Source organism: Pseudoliparis swirei, chromosome 2 (assembly GCF_029220125.1).
Source record: "Pseudoliparis swirei isolate HS2019 ecotype Mariana Trench chromosome 2, NWPU_hadal_v1, whole genome shotgun sequence".
Lineage (NCBI taxonomy): Eukaryota > Metazoa > Chordata > Actinopteri > Perciformes > Liparidae > Pseudoliparis > Pseudoliparis swirei.
Genome location: NC_079389.1, coordinates 8,852,535 through 8,873,126, shown reverse-complemented (window position 1 = coordinate 8,873,126; position 20,592 = coordinate 8,852,535). Strand labels below are relative to the sequence as shown.

The 20,592-nt window shown below is 42.7% G+C and overlaps 3 protein-coding genes across 5 annotated transcripts in view; 1 reads left to right on the top strand and 2 right to left on the bottom strand.

Annotated features, from left to right (window-relative positions):
- Positions 1–20,592, bottom strand: part of LOC130205519 (growth hormone-regulated TBC protein 1-A-like) — a 158,349-nt gene that overhangs the window by 9,883 nt on the left and 127,874 nt on the right. The window lies entirely within an intron of this gene.
- LOC130205538 (DCN1-like protein 2) lies at positions 736–5,573 on the bottom strand. The gene is made up of 6 exons (XM_056432992.1): positions 3,826–5,573; positions 3,573–3,741; positions 3,118–3,248; positions 2,946–3,028; positions 2,362–2,458; positions 736–2,238 (listed from the first exon to the last, which is right to left on the bottom strand). Exons 1-6 carry the CDS (start codon positions 4,169–4,171, stop codon positions 2,159–2,161), a joined length of 906 nt encoding a protein of 301 aa, XP_056288967.1. The 5' UTR covers positions 4,172–5,573; the 3' UTR covers positions 736–2,158.
- Positions 8,179–19,256, top strand: LOC130205498 (transcription factor Dp-1-like). Of its 3 annotated transcripts, none has more exons than XM_056432923.1 (12): positions 8,179–8,266; positions 10,301–10,391; positions 10,606–10,672; positions 11,105–11,226; positions 11,965–12,086; positions 12,240–12,405; positions 12,550–12,696; positions 12,801–12,869; positions 14,627–14,778; positions 16,163–16,329; positions 17,883–17,961; positions 18,062–19,256. In XM_056432923.1, the coding sequence occupies exons 2-12, from the start codon at positions 10,380–10,382 to the stop codon at positions 18,198–18,200; spliced, it is 1,242 nt and encodes a 413-aa protein (XP_056288898.1). In that variant the 5' UTR covers positions 8,179–8,266; positions 10,301–10,379; the 3' UTR covers positions 18,201–19,256. The 3 variants fall into 3 exon arrangements, with proteins under 3 accessions (XP_056288898.1, XP_056288904.1, XP_056288907.1); XM_056432929.1 differs by lacking the exon at positions 8,179–8,266 and adding an exon at positions 9,456–9,505; XM_056432932.1 differs by lacking the exon at positions 8,179–8,266 and adding an exon at positions 9,829–9,938.

Sequence of the window (20,592 nt, the reverse complement as noted above, 5' to 3'; positions counted from 1 at the left end):
GTAAGTCTAAAAAAATACATTATCTATGCAAGTCTGTGGCACTTGCCACAGACTTGCCACTGAGGTGCCAGTGAGGTGCCAGTGAGTTGCCAGTGAGGTGCCAGTGAGTTGCCAGTGAGGTGCCAGTGAGTTGTCGGTGCCAGTGATTGCACTCGCCCTCTCTCGAATTTCGGGAGGCTGAAGACCAGTCGAGCTGCTGCATTCTGGATGAGCTGCAGGGGTCGGATGGCCTTAGCAGGTAGACCAGCCAGGAGGGAGTTGCAGTAGTCGAGGCGTGAAATGACCAAAGCCTGGATCAGAACCTGCGCCGCCTTCTGAGTAAGAAGAGGACGTATTCTCCTGATGTTGTGCAGCATGTACCTACAGGAACGCGTCGTCGCAGCGATGTTGGCCGTCAGGGAGAGTTGACTGTCGAGTGTCATTATGCATCTAATTCACTGTGTTATTGATAAAGCATAAGAAGGAACGGCTTATGGGGACACACGCTTGAATTTCTTTTTTTTTTCTGTAAAAAAATAAATAATATATATATATATATATAAGCATCTTTGGAACAAGTTTTTTAAGCAATCATAGGTTAGGGCACTTATAAGCTAGATAGCTTCAGCCTTAACCCTTTCGGTCAGCCAACTGGTGGTTGTATATTTTGCTGATCAAAATAAATAAAATAAAATAAACTCAAACTAATTCACTGTGGTCCAAGGCACCATTATCACATGTAAGTACTAAACAGAATCTTGTTAAATATTGTTTATTATTAACAATCAACAACATGGAGGGATATTCTGAAAGACAAACAAATATTAAAGCTTTCTTTAACACAATCGGATCAGTAGGTCATGAATCTTTGCTTTAGACTCTGGGTACCATAACACTCGATCAGCAGCGATACTGTTCTGTAAGTGATGTCATCTGACATATGAACAAAAGAACTGTGTGTGTGATTATGGAAAACCTCATGCTGTGTTCATCTTTCTTAAATGAACAATATACCCAGGCTTACTTACATGATGTATGAACAATATAGTTTAACTTCCACTGGACAGATGGGCTTGTCCGAAATATAAATATCGAACAGATGGATATTTATTCTTAAGGCTTACTTCTTCGTGCCGGTGTCTCCCTCTTTAGTGTCCCGGCTTCTGAACTGGAGGCTCGATGCCATGGAATCCGAGTGGCCCGTCATGTCTTCACTTTAAATGCTGCTGAATCGTCTCTAGTGACATTTAATGTCGCGGACGGACCAAATACTCTTTTTCCCAAAGTTGCGTTGCCGTGGACTACCGTCACTTGTAGGATTCGAGACCGACTCCCGACCGAGATGAACCTGACCAAATTGAACACCGCGAACCAACGGAAGCTTTCTAAATCAAAGCGTCGCCTTCAGTGAAAATGTATCCGTGAAACCAGCCCGAGGGGACGGAAACACGTGTTTAACATGCTTTCAATGAGAAGCTCTCGCAACGCGACAGTGACAGATCCACCGAACAATTAAACCGACAGCACATCGTCCACTATATCAGGGCATCCCGCTGCAGATCGTAGCGCTTACTGTACATAAAAGAATCATCTGCATTTACAAATTGAACGTATTTATATTCTTCTTCTTATAGCTTCTCTTTGTAAACGGTCCCAATAGATACAGTATGTACAGTAACGACTGAAACAGTTCTGTTGGTGCTGGTGTCGTGAGCACTCGGTTCTGAACTTAGAGTAAAGACATGGGACCGTCGCACGGCCACCCGGAGCCTCGTAGAACAAAACAAAGCCGACGAGGTGAGAGTCTCTTCAGTCGCTTCGAGAGGACGCCTGCACAGCCGGGGCACCTCCTCTCAGTGCTGCGTCCATCACCGCGTCCGTCACCGCGGGGCTGTGGGCCGACGGGGAGCGCTCCTCCTGGAGCAGAGCGATGTCCGGGATGCAGGAGAGACGACGGTGGAGCCGGCGACGTCCGTGCGACGCCCTCAACAACAACAAAAAAGTGCCCACTTGTCGTCATAGTTTTTACTGAAAGGTGGCGTCCTGACAGTTTCAAGTGCTTCTGTTTTCTCTCTGAAGTCGACAATGGTCACTGTTTTTTGTACAAGTCTTTAAAAAAAAAACTAAGAAGTCACTGTAAATGAAACAAGAGTCTGGCTTTCCAGAGTTGGGATTTGATTTAAAGAATTTTGCGTTTCGATCCCGTTACAATTGGTCGGGCGAATTCCACAAAATCATCTATAAGGACCGGCCACGCTCCTGAGGACACACAAAAAAAACAAAAGATATCATTCGTGTCACGATGATTTGAAGAGGAAGGTTCATATTCACGCCATTAGAGAACACAAATCTGTGGCAAATCTGAAGGAACTCAAGACTCACCTTCCTCATCATAGTTTGACATATCGTCTGCAATCATGTTCCCAAAGTCCAACAATAGGTTCCATGTGTCCTTTGGGATGGATCGTTTATGGTGTTCCTGTAATAACCAAAGTGTTGGTCAACATATTGGTATATACACATGCTTTTATGCAGCTTATCTTCATTTAATTTCGATCTCTGTACGATTATTGCGTCCACGTCCCAGCGTGCATCACTGTGGCCCGCCATCTGTTGACACTCGCCGCCCCCCCTCTTCGACGGAGTCATCAAGATGTAATAAAAAGCCGGGGCATCGTCTCAGCCACGTTCCCCCATCACTGGGCCCAACACATTTCAATGAGGAGGTGCAGCAATAGTTTTTTTTAAATAAAAGATATTTGCCGGATTTTAAACCTGCATTCCAAACGTGTGAGCTACCAGGAGCGCAGAGATCACCGCGGCCATAAAAAGCCCCCGCCGTGACTCCATGGATCTAACGAATGGAAAACATTTGTATTTCTGCCAAGGCCGATACATCATCTGCTTTATGAGATCGGTGTCGGCGCCGATAACAATAGAACAATCCTGATTTCACTTTGACTCACCAAAAGGAATCGGTTCCACAGATCAAGGAACTTAAAGCGTCCCGACATGACCAGGTTCCAGTAGGCGACAGCCATCTCCAGGTCTGCACAGACAGAAAGCAGAGCACTTGGAATTCAGTGACGCGGTTCAGCCAGCGGTTGTTGTTGTTGTTGTTGTTGCCACTCTTCTTACCTAGACCCTTCTGTCCAGGATTTTTGGCAAAGATAAAGGTGAACTGGTAGAAGTCCTTGAACTTCCCACTATCTTTGAGCTCCTGCTCTAATCTTGGCAAGAGGGCCTTCAGTTTTTCGGGGCTGTCACACCTAAAGCATTTGGACAATTTAACCAACAGCTAAACAACAACACTCCCAATTGAATAAACACAAACGACCCAACACGCTGCAACATGTTTTCCCTTAATGCTCGTGACAAATTGGGCTGAAGTTAACCTCAAAAGTCAAAACGCTGCAGCTCTTCCACCGAGTCGTTCCACGAAAAGACACAGAATACTCGAGCTGTGTGTGAGTGGCTCTATATATAGACAACCTTCCCTCCCTGCGGCAACACGGAGAGATCGCCCGCACGAAGACACTTGTGTTGACGTCCCACTTTGGAGCGCGTCTCCAGCTGTTGTCGTCAACACTCACCCCAACTCCATCATTCCATCCAGAAACTCCTTCTTGCTGAACTCGCACTGAGTGGCAGCGCGGAACTTCCACGCGACGACGAGCACGGAGATGCTGGCCGGATCCAGGATGAGGTCATCGCAAAACTGCTGGATCCCATCAATGCCAATCTTATTTTCATCCTGGGGGTCTATCAAGGGGGGGGGGGGGTTATAGAGGAAAGCAACTCTATTCGAGTAAATGTGCCATGTTCCAGCATAAGAGTCCCACTTACCTTTGTAGCGATTGTAGAGCTGCTCCAGCTTTCTCCGGTCTACCGACGTTTTCATGGATTCCTTACAGTAGAGGTCTGGATTCTGGAAGTAGTTGTCGGTCGCAACTTCTAGTTTCCAGTCATTCTGCGTCAGGCAGTACACGGCTGTCTTCTCCCCAGCCTGTGTGAAGGACATGAACTGCCGGACCTTGTCCCTCTGCGAAGACTTCAGCTTATGCTGTATGAGTACAGGACAAGGGCCGTCAGACACGGGCGCGATCAGACCAGGGAACAGCGACAACAACACACAAACACACACCGAAACACACACAAAAACACACAGCGAGACACACACATCGACAGGCATTCAGGCAACAGCAAAGATGGCGAGACGCTCAGAAACACTCGTATATCAAAAGGTTAGCCTGCCACACACACACACACACACAGCACAGGTGCTGAGCCAAGATCCAGCGCTGGTTATTATGTCCAATCCAAAAGCAACATGGGCTTTTTCTGATGGGGGATATTGTGGATTCTCAAAGCACATGCTGTACCCAGGAGGGCCCCTCAGATAACGGCAGTCAGAGATGTAACACGAGTAGCGAAACGGGACGCCACCCCCCAGACCGAGAGGGGCAACAAGTCTGGAGTGTAACACAAGCACCCTGACAGAAATACACGGCAACATATAATAACGATGTAAAAAGTCATCATATTGTCAACAATAATGGATATACATATAATATTAGATAGGCGCACGCTTTATTCATTTTGTATTACATAGAGACCAGTTATAAACAAGTGAGTTAGTTATAATTTAACCTCATTCAAGACGTCTGGTTTCCTAACATATGTTATGCTTCGTTGATTCATCAATTAGCTGATTGACGACACATATGATAATCGATTAATAGTTTCATTTCAGCTGCTCAAATGTTATGATGTATTTATTTTCTTAGTATTTTATGAAAGTCAAATAAACACCCGAGTGTCGGACTGTTGATTGGTCGAAACCACACACTGAGAGACACCCAGGGGCTGTGGGGAGCTGGGACGAGCGCTTTGGACTATTTACCTATCGATCGACTACCCTGCTCGATAGTGTGCAGCCTTGACCCTCAGCACCATGCCACATGCACCATGCCACATGCCACATGCACCATGCCACATGCACCATGCCACATGCCACATGCCACCTCCTCACACCAGCTGCATTATCGGAGCACTTGCGCTGTACTCAAGCGTTTCCTGAAACCGGAGACTCAAAACTCTGTGAGCCCATCCAGCTGCTACATCGACTCGACCAACCGTGACCGATTTCGGTTATTTAACGACCCCCGTGAAGTCAAAGGTCGGTGACGCGTCTGGCTGCTGCCCAGTCGGCACGGATCGCAGTGCGACCCAGAGAGAGAGGGAAGCACCGCGAGTAACTTATACTGGCTGTTAGCTCAGTTAGCCGACATGCATCACTGACACCACCGATGGGGGCAAGAGGATCACGGGGACAGACTGTCAACGACCCCGGGTGTGTCTGTGCTTTGGGTCCAACGACGGACCTGCTCACAGCCCAAGTTACCAGATTGCCCACAAGGAACGAGTAGCTAGCTAGCTGCTCTCAGAAGATCAACTGACCTTCCTGTAACAGCAGCGAACACAAGTAACTGAACACTGAAGGCTTCTCCAGAACCCCGACCCGCCACGCACTTTAATAACACGAGCGTAGTCTTCCACGTAAGCCGTGAAGGCACCACGGCCAATGCCTGGGTTCGTGTTTATTTTGGTTACCTACCATTTTCACACCCGCTGTTTGACCAGTTTGGTAGTCCGACTGTCGCTCATTCTGCGCATGCGCGGAAGTAGTCGAGCAGCTCTTGTGGGTTCCAGTCATCCATGGTTTTTGAGGACATATGAGGCGTTACAGTAACTGCTCCTGTTTGGCTTTTTATAATTATTTGTCTCAATTAATCAGTGTGTGTGTGTGTTAGTTTGAGAGAGAGGCAAAGAAAGTGACGTGTTTACACTATTTGTTATATGCTACAATGTTCACCACGAACACTCCCCAAGACACTTAAAATATGACTGAACCCCTCCGTTTATCTATTACTGCTGCACACACTTTATATGTAATAGGTAGTCCCTTCACTGCGCATTACAATGTGTCATAATAACATGACAGACAATGAACATAATAGGATTAAGTGGTAGATATCAGGGAATCCCCCTCAGACAAACACAAATCCACTAAAGCATTGTGGGTATCCAGGGTCTCCACACCTTCAAATGTTCTGTGGCTTGGGCTAATATGTTGGCACTTTTATGTGAAGATGCACATTATAGGTCATAGGGGCCTACTATGTTAACTCTCTTGAGAATCTGCCTTGAAGTGGGTCTCTTTGTCAAATATAGTATTGAGACAATTTTGTTAGTTTTAGTTTTGTACTTGTATAATGCATCTTACTAAATGCATGTTATTCAATAAAATTACTCCACACGGTGAATCTAGGGCGAGGCAGTATTCAGGAATATAACAGGTTTAAAATGTACACAAAGAGTATAAAGGACAGCTGCCCATTAATGACCCCTTTGATGAACAATGATTTTTGTTGAACAATGAGGAGTTTGAGTCCCCATATAACATGAGAACAAATAATGACACTGTCTGTTGGCTGGACTCGGGCTCAGCTGAGTTTTATCTCATGTGAAAGTGAATACACCCTAGCTTGAACCAATGTGAAGGGTGTATATATAACTGATAAATCATATCTGTGGATGTCAGTCTTGAAAATACATGAATAGCAGGCTGATTTGGGTTCAGTAACTTCAGAGTGTGTTACATGTTGCAGTATCAATGAACACTCTTGTCATTCATATACACAGTCATGGGCATTACACTAATAGTTCTCAGAAAATTGTATTTTATTACACTGAGAGATGTATCTAATATTTAGTCAACCTTAAATAATAGGAAAAACTCTTCATAACCTAACATAATACACCATCCCCACACATATTCATCCTACGATATTATAAGTTCATCTAACCTCACGAAAAAACATAACTGAACAGGATAAAGTAGAATTTGTTTGAGGGTGAATGCATTAGTTTTAGTATATATATATATATATATATACGTTTCATTCTGTTCTTTTTGCTGTTTTGGAAAGGTGTTTATTCAACTTCATAGTCATTTTGGAGGATTAATTGAATGACACTGAGAGGTGATTATGTCCAGTCGAGTTGTATTTAATGAGGGTTGAGGAAAACAATAGAAACACTTATTTATAAGGCAACATAATGCTATAAAGTGCAACAGCACCATACCAGTACAACCTTCATTAAGGTAGGATTTATACTTCTTGTGCATCTGATAAATCCGTCGTTATGAGCTCCATGACCACCTGAGAGTTAAGAGGTCCCATAACACAAAGTATTTTCACGGTCAGCATAGGAGACACAGTTCATCTTCAAGTCGAAAATGGTAGGTTGTTAATTCTCAAAGGAACATTTTGTCTTTGCAGCAAATCTGATCAAATTTAATAAAACCTTTATTGTGTGCTATTTCATATTCAATATTGTATTGTGGTCTACTATCTGATCAGTTTCATCACGTTACATAAACATGTTTTACAATTAATTTACTAGTAACTACACAGATTAAGATCTGATAAAAAATACAAAAAATGCAAAGGTTGATGAGCAGAATATGGTTGGTTGATTACCTGTTGAGGTGGGGAAGAGGTTGTGTTGAGCAGGTTATGATTTAGATAATTTATGGTTGAGTAGTGGATCTGAGACTGAGTTGGTGAATGGAATAGTTGTTGAAGAGAGCTTCACACACGTGTGTCATTTTTTCAAATTAGAGGATTTTCTTTCATTTTTGTCTGTGTCAAATAGTTGAGAAGGAGAGCACTTCACACACCATCAGATGACCCCAGCTATAACTAAACTATGACTGCAGGTAGATGTGGGGGACAGGCTTGTTTAATCATTGCTGCAGATACAAACTTAGACATCCATATTGACTGCAAATGCCAAATCCCATATGCACACTATAGAGTTAAAGGTGCAGTCAGGAGCTCATTTTTATTTAATCCAGTGTTGCTCATTTCTGACCAACTGCAACTGTGGTTGAACCAATTAAATCCCCATGTGTCCTCAATGCATTTAGGGGGAGAGAGAAACTCCAGTCGGAAACAAGAGTCGATAAGAAGTAAACAGTGTCCTCATACTCCTGTACAGCAGGTGGCGCTGTTTGTATATTTTAAGCGGGCTGGTCTCCACCAATCGCAAGAGATGCAGGATGTGGGCGTGGCCTGCTCTGACCGCTCAGCCTACGTCTCATCGATGCTGTCCAATCAGACGCCGCTAAAGCGAGACACCGCCAAGATCAGATTGAGAGACGCGCTGATGCAGCGAGGCTAGCGGCTAACGCACACTTCGCTAGCTTGTGGAGTCACCGGTAAGCCGTGTTTATCTCCTGGGGGGCTGGCGATCCGGCGACCGCAGAAGAAAGTTATTGATGTTGAACCTCTACTTTATCTGCCTGTTTACGTTCTCGTTGAACATGCATTGAATATATCTTGGAGATATATTGGCGAAACGGACCCAACGCGACTGTAGTAAAGTGCAGCAAGTTCTGTCAGTGTTGGTCGGTGACAGCTGTGGGTTAGCTCACCGGCTAGCTGCGAGCTAGCAGATCGACCGTGTGCTAACAAAGCACCGGTGGGCTCGGCTTCCCCAGCGCAATCGCGAGGTCGCCCGGTGCTACACGACTCTGTACACGGTGCTTGGTTAGCAAAATAGTTCGCGTTCATTTTAACGTAAAATCTGACAAGTTACCAATTTAACGTCACCGTTTGTAGCAAACGAGAGCAGCAGGGTCACGGGCATAGCTCGGGTCAGTTTAACGTAACGGGTCACTGGGATTGAGGTCGATTTAGTGACTAGACTTCAGTCGTCTGTGAATAAAATTGAAGTTATAAAAAGAAAAAAAAATCCCCAATCGACATGAAACCAAAAGTTTAAAAAATGTGTGTTCACAACAGAATATTTAAGTTACTCATCTTAAACTCGTTGTTATATTAAAACTACAACTGATTAGATTAGTTATGCATGTAGTTTAGTATATTTATAAAATGACATCAAGTATTTCAGAATATACTTCAGGACAAGCGCTCCGTAGTTTCTTTGTGACAGGCATCGTACACGTTTCAGACTAGGAGATCCTAGACTGTCAATAAACTGCGATGACACAATAAACAATAATCTGATCACCATAAAGTAACGATGTATCGTATGTGGTGTCATATGTGGAAGTTTAAAATGTTCAATTCAATTTAAAGCCAGGATTAAACGCACATTGCCTTTTTTGTTAAATTTGTAACTATGTTCACGTTTTCACTGGTTAAATTTAAAACGATAACTTTTTTAAATCCAGCATCAACACTCGCCCAAAGAGCCCAACCCTTGCATTACAAACTGTATAACATCCTCAGGCAGAAAGTCGAATAAAAAAATAAACACAAGGATGAAACCCTTGTCACTAATACACACTTATCTCAGTGGAATTAAGCACATAATGACCAAAAAGTAGTTCGCCATGGCTCAGTTTGTTTCCTGTTTGGTTGGGTTTCAGACCTCCTCTTCCTCCATTCTCTAATGCCAACAACAGCCGTCGAAGAGACAGGAGAGTGCACTCGTAAGTGCACATAATCCTTTACATTAACTTCGTTCACCGGGCGAAATGCTCACACGTTTCATAAATGTTAGCCCACTTCTCAATTCCGTCTACAATCTGCAGCACGGAACCCAACGATGGCTCGGGTTTTACGTGAATACTCTCAAAGCGTGCACGGGCTAACTAGCGAGCTAAAGACAGCGGGCTGACTCCAGCGCTAACTGATAGCAGTCACAGTGACGCTAGCTGCAGCCAGAGAAACATTGTTCAGTGCTGTCCGTGTGTCGAATGAATGGTGCTCCTCCCGTCTGCGGCAGGAACACCCGTCACCGCGACGCGCTTCCACTTTAATGGTGTTATTAGTTTTGCGCCGGTGTGCTAAAGTTAGCACGGTTGCGTGACCTGTAGCAGAAGTTCGACGATGCCTCTCCTCCGGACGTGCTCGGTACCTGAAGTAGGCCTTGTGCACACTTAGCGTAGTAAAAGTTGTGTGCATCAATGAGTGGTCTAACGTGATTTTGTGCAGATCTAGTGCATGCAGATATTCCCCTCTACGGTCCTTTGACTCGAGATTGCTCTGAAATATTTACATTCTCCGTCAAATGGTGTCCTGTGAGAACAATACCGGGCAACTCGAGCTAACGATAGTGCTTGTAGCTTTGTACAGTGTGCTGGCAGCAAGCAACCCAAATGGGCCTGGACAAGAGCTTAAGTTGAATTAAAAACACACAACAACGAAAAAATGTATTGGAAACATGTTTAAAATATAATGGGAACATACCATTATCATTGAGTTTCCCTTCATTCTGTCCTCAGGAGTCTGAAAAGTGACACACAGAAGACCATTTAATTTTCTTTTTAGCCTGAAGCTCAACTCCTTCGGTCCTTTGGGATCATGGCTAAAGATGTAAGTAAATTTAATATATTTTGTATTTATTATAATTTTTTTGTTAACTGGAAAACTGTTTATTTAATGTGCAACCGTGAAGGCAATGCAGCTGTATGTGTTAAGTTGCTCAAAATTAAGAGATACCCCCACATCCTCACGTTTCCTCTTCTGGACTCATGCAGGATATTAAATGTTGTGATTTTTCAGTGTATTGTGTCCTTGTCGTTTGCAGGTTGGTCTGATAGAAACAAACGGAGAGTTGAAGGTTTTCATCGATCAAAATCTGAGCCCTAGCAAAGGTAGATATTTCTGGTAATTTACTTTTTTAAATACAGCAGTTCTAGACAGTATTTTATTTCCATTAACGTCACTGTTCGCTACTTTTGTCACTTTTTGAGAACATTTATTTTTAACCACTTGTGTAAATTATTCTATAATGTTAATTTATTGGTGTGAAGGTATAGTCTCAACTTGAATGTCTTTTTTAAAATAGTTGAATCTAGGTTTGCCTTGACAGAAAAGGGCAAAAGGACACGATAATGTCAATTTAGATTTGCTCCAGATTCGGACATCCATCACATGGATGTGTCAAACAAGTGAATGTTACTGTTTGATTAATAGCATGTCCCACGAAGTACACCATGTTGCCTGCTTGTTATCGGACAACAGGGGGCAATGCCGTATCAACCAAGAGCTCTACTCATTGCTGCTCTTCTCACGTCTACCATTAGGTGTCTTGTCTTTGGTTACTGTCCAGTCTACATCTCTCCCCGTAGCCAAACAGCTACTACCCAAAACTCTTGGGCCATCCAATGTGAACATTGCTGCACACATGCAACATGTGCCACACATGGTGAGTGATGCTCCACACACGACTACCACACTCCATGGTTTCATAATTGCATACTTTAGTGCCATCTCAGCCACATTTGTGTCCGAGCTTATAACTTCTCAATAGATATAACAAAGTTCAGCTTTCTAAATGGTCGGTATGGATTGTCTTTGCTGTGTCTTAGTGTTGTATAAGTCCCTCCATGATCATAGTGAGGTGACCGCGTGTAGCCGGTTGATCCTAAGCTTATCAACTCTACAGTCAGCAGGATTACATCTATCATCTCATTATATATATGGAATGTATATATAACGAAAATCAGCTGAGATATCACCTCAGTGAAGGAAGATATCAACATGTCTCCTGGCTGCCTCGTATTACTACTGAATATTAAGGATGAAACTTTTTCAACATGTGTCATTATTTAACAAATGGCTAAACAAGTTCAAAGGTAATACTTGTAGTTTCTATTAAGAGTAAACACATGCAGTGTTATTATTGTGAGCTCAATACAGCCTTGTAGCAACAAATCGTGTCTGTAGCCTAATATAACAAAATGTCTTATAATGTCACCAAGACATACTTGTAGACTTCAGGAAAGCTAGGGACGACCACTTCTCACTGCGCACCAGTGAATCCAGAGAGCGTCAGTGTGTCCACATCACCGGTGACTCTTGGACGCTTAACACCAACGAGTCGATAATCACGATGCTTTAATATTTTCTTCCCTTTCCTTTCTTTCGCTCTGTCCTTTTGTAGGTGATAGGAACCCCCCAGCGGCCGACGGTATCCAATACCATTTTGGTAAACAGTCCACACACACCCAGTTCCCAGTTCCTCACTCAAAGTCAACCATCAGATGCCTCTCCGTGGTCATCAGGGTAAGTCTTCAAAAAAGTCTGAGTTAAAACGTTTTGGACATCACTGTGGATCTCTGTGGAGAATAAATACCCATTTAGATTAATCAAGTCTACTATATGGGGAAAATGCAAACATGCTCATACCCGTGTCTGGGGTATCTAATCTGTCCGCAGAAAACGTGGTAAAAAGGGGGAAAAGAACGGAAAGGGATTGAGGCATTTCTCCATGAAAGTGTGTGAGAAGGTTCAGAAGAAAGGAATAACCACCTACAATGAAGTGGCAGATGAACTGGTTGCAGAATTCAGCTCTGCAGACAGCCACATGTCACCCAATGACGCGGTTAGTGCTGCAACTGCATCGCATCTTTTCAGAATGATTCAGACATATTTTTTAAAATGTTTGGTACTTTGCTTGATATTTTTTGTATCTTTAACAATTGAGAAGTTTTTGTTAATATTTTGAATCCTTGTTTTTCCATTTTAGCACGTGTATGACCAGAAGAACATTCGGCGGCGTGTGTACGATGCACTTAATGTGCTTATGGCCATGAACATTATCTCTAAAGAAAAGAAAGAAATCAAATGGATTGGCCTTCCCACCAACTCGGCGCAAGAGTGCCAAAACCTTGAGGTAGGAACACAGGGAAGACTGTTCACATTCTAGCTGGTGTCGAGGATGGCGTGCTTTTTTTCCTCATGTTATAATTCTTTGTTTGTTTTTTATTTTAACTGCAGGTTGAGAGACAAAGGCGGCTGGAGAGAATTAAGCAGAAACAATCACAGCTTCAGGAGCTCATACTGCAGGTAAGAATGAACTGACTTTATTGGGGGGCGTCTTCACTTGGAGATGGTTGTTCATATACATCTTCTCCTCATGGTATTTAGATGGTGCAAGAGAGTACACACGGTGGGCAGATTATTATATACACCAGCAGTCAATTAAATCAACTCTGTTGTACATTTTACCCGTATATATATATATATATATATATAATAACGTTTATTTCAGAGAGGTGTTCGTGCTGCTCTAATAGGCGGAACCGGGTCTCTACCTAGCTTGGTTCTGCTTTTCACATTAATGGACATTGCATGGACTTCTATTAAAATGTGTTCAGGCTATTCAGTGACAAATGTGTATTAAAAAATGTCATTATAATATTATCATGATTTGTTGTAATGTAATCTTTACAAATGAATTTTATGGCGACAAACCTGAATGAATTTGCTTTATTTGAAGGAGATTCTTTTCGCATGAATATAATGTAGATATTTGAGATGGGATTTTTAGTTATTAAGTTCTTATACAAAATTACAACTAATAATAACAATATTATTTGTTTAATCAATGCACGTTTTTAATCGTGCATTTCCTATCAATCACACTTATTTCAGACTCAAGGTCCAGATAGTAAAAAACGATAAAATACATAACAAATCACAAGTAAAATACATAGAACTACAAATGCTTTATAAATCTATTTGAATTCTGGATTTTCATGCAAATAACCACTGCAGATGGCACAACAGAGTAAAAGGATAACATTTAGAATCTTTGATGGTCCACACTAACTTTGGGGCGGTTAGAGAATCAATGACCGTGTTTACATGCATTCGAATAACTGGCTTAGTCGGGCTGAAATCGAATTATCCGTTTCATGTAAACACCTTTGTTCGACTATGTGCGGTCCGACTACGATCCGATTAACACCCCTGGATAACTCGATCCGATCCGGTTGATAATTCGACTATCGCGGCATGTAACGGTGCATTGGATTAGGAACTGGACTTTGCGTCTTTGCGCATGCTTGAGATCCCGCCGCCCTCCTCCCCCCTCCCTCCCATGTCGTGACCCGGAAGTCGAAAGAGACGATAAGTTGTCACTGCCGGGAGCCTGGCCGGCAGAAAACAAACAAACAACGCTCTGGAGAACACAAGAGCCACCACACATTTCTGGACTGAAGAGCAGACAGAATTTATGCTTCATGTATTGAAGGAGTTGAACATACTAAAGTTCATGGTTCTTTCTCGAAACGTTGTTGTTGTTGGTTGTTGTTGGTAGTGGTGAAGAGGTCAAGCGGAAATGGCTGTATCACCACGAGTTGTAATGAAAACAGCGCAGCCTATCGTATCTGATATGACATGCTTTCGGCCAATGATTCGAATTACTCACTGCCATGTATATTGGGATAACAGCAGATCCCCCAAAAGATAGCAGAGTCCGACTAAAGCAAGATTCGAATTATACCATCATGTAAACGCACTGAATGGCAGCGCTGTTGTTCTGGATTGCATTAGTATGTGCATACCATTACTTGGGGACGATGGTAAATGCACAACACACACAGCTTGATGCACTTCACATCCATTTAGTGCTATTCTGCAGATACAATCAGCTTGAGTCCGTTGACAGCAGGACTCCTCTCACACTGCAGAAGTATACATCCAGCATACGCTTTGCTAAAGAAAGTAGTAACAATATTTTTAACTGTCTAATGTTCTGTTATTTTACACTCTGTCGCGGCTTCAGAGTTTTTAAATCTGTCTTTGATCTTGTCTGACAGCAAATAGCTTTTAAGAACCTGGTTCAGCGGAACAGACTGACGGAGCAGCAAGCAAACCGACCTCCGCCTCCCAACTCCATCATCCACCTCCCGTTCATTATCGTCAACACCAGCAAGAAAACTGTCATTGACTGCAGCATCTCCAACGACAAGTATGTGATAGTTTCATCACTTGAGTTTACATGTAAAACTTTCTTTAAAGCACAAAGGATTATCATTCATACCAATCCTGGCTTAGGAGGGAACGTGTCGGCCAGTCGAGGCAAATAATGACTGATGCACACTTCATGTGACATAGTTGTATCTGGTGTCCGTCTGGGTTATTATAATGTATTATTCACAGTTTTCCAGGTTTTGGCAGCTAAACCAAAAGTCTTTTAGACGGTAGTGAAATCTGCTTTCTCCAAAGTGTTTTCTGATATCGGTAGATTTAAAAAATAAAAATAAATTCTGGAAATACTATGACTAACAATCTAATATTACAATATTCCTCTCAAAATATTTTAACTAATTACCAACTCCCCGGAGACCACGCATATGGGGGATTTGTTTTCAATGTGAACGTTTTCAACATTAGCAGAAATCTTTTATGAAACTCATAAAAGCTTTATATGGTTTATAAACTCATTAAAATTAATTTAATGTATCATTGAGGAATATGTGTCATTTAATAAGGTTCGAGGAGGACAAAATGCCCACAGGTCTTTTGAAAAATCGACAGAACACATGCTAAAATAATTAGTTCAGTCTGAACTTAATGCAACCATTACAAGCCATTGTATTGTTAGTTTTTTGGTTTTCCCGTTTTGGAACGAAAACAAAAATCATAACTGATCAAGACGCAGTTTAGGTCGAGACGTGGCAAGATTCTGCAGATTCTTGATTTTGGGAATTGTAATGCGACTAAAATGTCTTTTCAGCATTAGTGGGAGCATATCTATACCGTCATGTAATCTGAAACTAAAGCTACTCTTCAGGCCCATGGCTCAACATGAATTATTTTGGTGGGAAATTTAAAGAATGCATGCTAAATGATTTGCTAAAAAATCCCTTAATTGAGGCTTTAATGTACTTTAACTAAGTAATTAACAATTCCCTCTTAGCCAACTGAAGGAGTACCACGTACTTTAAAATCTCTTTATTTCAAATCTATCATTTAGGGTCGACTCCAAGTAGTCTTCCCACACCTTCGGGATGTTTCCTGCCGTCTAGTATCAGTTTTTGATCGCTTTCAAAGACAACAATTTCATTCTTGACAATCAATGTATACTTGAAATCGTCTGAAATGTGGACTTAAAATAAATAAAATCAACAAGTATTTGAAAAACTATTCTAACCTGCAAAATTGACCTCAAAGCCACCAGACGTCACTTATCATCGTAAATGCACTTTATTCAAACTGGACAGAAACTAAAATACTAAAACTGTCAGTCTTCGAGCCATTGTTGAACCAATATTGTGACTTGAGTCACACAACGGCTCCATCCTGCACGGCTCACCCTGATGGCTCCTGTTCTTTCTCGTTCTCAACTGCAGGTTCGAGTATTTGTTCAATTTCGACAGCATGTTTGAGATCCATGACGACATCGAGGTGCTGAAACGTATGGGCATGGCCTGCGGTCTGGAGGTGGGGAAGTGTTCTCCGGAGGATCTGAAGGTTGCGCGTAGCCTGGTGCCCAAAGCTCTGGAGCCCTACGTGATAGGTCAGTACCACAGCCCCCAGTTCAGATGCAGTTGGACTCATCCGTCAGTTGTTGGAAGGAGAAAAAAATTATGTTCTGCTTCACATTAAAAGAACTTAGCTTGGTGAACGGCAGCCTTTTGTTGCAAAGCATTCAGGAAGTTCAATCTCAAGCCAGTTCGACAACAGTGGTCAATTATTTTAAAGATCTCAAAGACAAACATGTTAAAAGAAGTAGCGGATTCAGCGATCTGGTTAGATGTGCATATAAAAGGCTTTTACTTCACTTTTTTTTTACCTTAGTAGTGAATGATTTTTGTTGCTGTGACTCCTTATTTGTCTGGATAACCACTTGAATCATGCCCACGGCACAGCAAGTGTCATAAATGCATGGCAGTATGACATGTCTATTCAAAAGGTGCTGAACTCGTCTAACAAATTATGACCGTTCAATGGGATATTAATGACCTATATCAGAGTATGTGATGCAGTTCATCTTTAAGGAAAGCAATTCCTGTTTTAATTTTATTCAAACAAACAAACAAACCGTTGCTCCCGTTTCAATAGCGGTCTCTGGCTGACTCTTCACATTGATGGCGCCGCAGTCTGAGAGTCAACCGATGATTCAAAGTGTTTGTTTATACGGGACGGGAGCCAATCACTTTGTTGGATTGCAGGCGACACAAAACGGACTTAAAACCCACACGGGTGTTTTCTGTTAATCTGGCTGATTTTAAATCCCCTCTCCGGGCTGCGTGGGCTCCCGTAGACTCGGAGGACGTTCAGTTCATTTGGACCACGGGAAAATGGTAAATGTTGTATTTTAATTCTTGATGAGTTTGTACAGCAAACCAAGAGGAATAAACATGAAGTTTTAAAGACTCATGTATGAGACTGTTTTGTCATCCTGCACCATCAGGACCTGCTCAGGGAAATCAAATTACAGTGATTGCAAGTGATTTTGGTTTAACTGATAATTATAAGTTGAATGTTCTGATGATAATAATAATACATTAATTTTATAAGGCGCCTTTCAAGGCACTCAAGGTCGCCGTACAACATATTTAAAAATGGACACAATTAAAAAGCAGAACAGTTAAAAAGCAAAACAGTTAAAAAGCAGAACAGTCTGATGAATAAATGAAGCGACGGTGCTGTACAAAAGCCCATCTTACCCATTGTGAATAATACCTGTGCATATATTCATGGCCTTTATATAATGTTGGAATTCTCCCCGAACAGATTTTTATAATCGGCAGATGGATCAGTTCAGCTTCTGGCATCATGCTGCCGTAACTTATCTGCTATTCTAATATCCTCGTTGGTTAGTTTGCTTTCACACCACAAAGGAAACAAAGAGTCTCGTAGATGTTCTTCACACCAGAAAGGAAAGACTGTCTGAAGGACACGGTTATGGCAGTTTCCTTGTTTGTCCTTCGCCGCCAGTATGACACACACAGTGCAGTTTGACACCGTTGTTGGGTAACGTGCTTCTTACAATGTTGAGTGAATTGAGCTTTTCGAGGAATCATCCAATCATACGTCTTTAAATCTTCACCTTGTTGTTTTCCCCAGAGATGGCAAAGGGCCCCATCAGTAACGTCTACATCACTGGAGGGTCCTCGGCTAATGGAACCCGTTACCCTGCAAGCAGGTGAGAAGTCTCTCCCGTTGGTCAACCTGTGAAGGTGGCCGAGCTCTCACTTTTTTCTTCCTCTAACAAACGATGAAATTCACTCCTCCTCTCCGTGTAGTGACGGCTGCACCGACGGCACCATGGCCTCCAGCTCGAACGACTCTCACTACAGCGGGTCTCGCGTGGAGACGCCAGTGTCTTACATGGGGGACGACGACGACGAGGACGAGTACGACGAGAACGACGACGACGACTAGCCCGCCCGCGGCGCGCCTCTCCAATAAGCACAGTCCTTTGAAACCACCTCCGCCGCGGGAGTTTAGTCCCTTTTTTGTGTGTGTGTGTGCTTCTTCAACCTTCCCCGCCCGTTTCCCATGCCTGTATTTCTGTCTGGCTTTCTCAGGGGTGTAGATGAATATTGAAAGAACAGAGGTGTATGTTGCAGCCATCTTTTTTATGCTCCTGAATCACGCGCAACTGCAACACAGCCTCGGGGCAGGTGTCGTCCAGGGGAACTGTAGTCTGTGGCCCGGCCACCACGCTGAAGTCTCAGTATGTTTAATCCACTTCTCAATAAGCCATCCCACTAAAGAAAAACCTCTGTAAAACCTTCTGCTGTTGGAGAATGTATAATGTACTTTTTTTGGGAATAGTTATTCCTATTTTTTTGCAACTACATACGGCAGACATGATGATCAAAATGTTCCGATGGCCAACGTGTCTGCTTTGACATGCTGTGTCGACGCAACACCGCGGAGTCTGAATGACCGTTGCCATGGCATCCCAGGATTGGGGCTCCATCAGATGTGGTGACACACTTTTTTTGTGTGTTTTTGTGTTCCCTGCAATAATTTGAAATAGTTTCTTAACCTCCATTGTGTTGGGCTGGCTTCCTTCTGTTCTGTAGGCAGCTGCTTTCCCCCCCATGTTGTTTTTTGTTTTTTTGTATTCTGGAGTTGCGGATTTCTCCGTCACCGCCCTGTCAACGCCTTGGTAGTGTTTACAAAATAATGGCACCAGCAAGGTAAAGACTTTTTATAACCCAGGCTCCGGATAGGTAAATAAGCTTTGTTTGTGAATTACGTATATGAATGCTATGGCGAGTGTAGCTTATAGTATCCTGTAGAGGCCAGTGGTAAAGATAGACCGTCACCAATTATTGATGTAACAACATGCAACGTGGTTACATAGGTCTTATGTACTCCCTTCAAAAATCTCCCTTTTAAAACTTAGCAACACGTGTACTGATTTCCAAAAACCTTTTCTGTAATCTAATATAAGTTTGCAAATTAAAATATAGATTGTTTTAATAATTTTGTATCAATTTTGTTCCTTTTTGTTCTGCCTGTGAACTGAATATTCTGCTTTTCAAGACCCTCAACTTGTTTGAGGCACGTGGTTCTGTTGGAAGGAGCCATTGGAAGAGGACTAGTTGAGTGGAGGTGTGGGGGGGGGGGGCGTCTGCTTGTCGGAGGACGGCTCCAGGAAACCTGTTTGACACTCGAGCGGATAGCTAGGTGAGAAGAATTGATTATATGCTCCTTTACTCGCATTATTTTGCTTTCAATTTTAATATACGGATGGAGTTATGCTGTCTTTAGCACTGAGCCCTTTTTTTTAAAAGAAGGGAGAAAAGTGAGGTGCCCAAATGTTTTTGACATAGAATCTTAGAGGGCCAAAATGGAGATCACGCTGCGGGGGGGGGATATGTTTAGTTCAGTGTCTGGCATCGGCTTAATACATGTTGGTCCTGAAGCTCTTTTACCTCCTAAAGTGTCTTTTAAAAGTGAGCTTCACATTTATTTAGTTTAAACAGGCATGCGTATGTACATTGAAACGGTCATTTGCTGCACAGCATCTCTTCCTGGAGCAGTTTAACTAAACAATAGGGGGTAAAACACACTTTTAGTATAATATGGCGTTCAGCTGAAGGTAATATTGCTCAGCGGTCGAGGCGATAAGTGGGTATCACTCGGCCTCCATCAGCTGTGGCAGAAGGATTCTGTGATTTGGTGTTCCAAGGATCGAACTCTCTACCAGGCGTGACACTGGTATTGTTTTACACCCCGAGTGTGAGTCGTCATGGCAAAATCCTACTTCAGCAAGAACTACCACTGAAGAGGTTTTGGGTAGAAGCAGCAGCCTGCAGGGGAGGGGGGGGGTGGCATTGTCCGCCGCCTTTCTGCTCCTGGCTTGATTTGGCGTGTCGACTGATCCGACGCAAAATGCTCATTTAACTCCTCGGGCTTCGTTTGAGCTCGAGCTGAACCTGAGAATAGTATTTTTTCCCAGACCAAGGACGACAGACTTTGTCCAGCACTTTCACGGACGAAGGACACATGTCAGACATCACCTGTGCAAGTAATCTAAGTACTTTGTAGCAGTTTCTGCTGTCGTGTTGTTGAGAATTTGACCTTTTACTTAATGAAATGGGTTACAGATTACTAGTTAACCGATTCAGATGTAATAAATAATGTAACTATTTTAATTACTTGATGAAAGTATTGAAATCTATTACAATGGCCCCTTCCCCACTTCTAACCTTGTCTCGGCCTTCATTTGGATTCCAGCTACACACCTGGGTATCGTGGCTGTAGCTTCACAGGTTGCGATCCTGTTGAGATAAATATATATATATATATACGAATA

What these genes read in the sequence shown, in the direction of transcription:
- LOC130205498 (XM_056432923.1), top strand. An exon ending in GCCTCTCCGTGGTCATCAGG is followed by an intron (nt 12,087 to 12,239) that starts GTAAGTCTTCAA and finishes ATCTGTCCGCAG; the next exon opens with AAAACGTGGTAAAAAGGGGG. An exon ending in TTCAGGAGCTCATACTGCAG is followed by an intron (nt 12,870 to 14,626) that starts GTAAGAATGAAC and finishes CTTGTCTGACAG; the next exon opens with CAAATAGCTTTTAAGAACCT.
- LOC130205538 (XM_056432992.1), bottom strand. Translation starts at nt 4,171, where the DNA reads ATGCCTGTCGATGTGTGTGTCTCGCTGTGTGTTTTTGTGTGTGTTTCG. An exon ending in GATGGAATGATGGAGTTGGG is followed by an intron (nt 3,249 to 3,572) that starts GTGAGTGTTGAC and finishes CAAATGCTTTAG; the next exon opens with GTGTGACAGCCCCGAAAAAC. An exon ending in TCCTGGACAGAAGGGTCTAG is followed by an intron (nt 3,029 to 3,117) that starts GTAAGAAGAGTG and finishes CTGTCTGTGCAG; the next exon opens with ACCTGGAGATGGCTGTCGCC.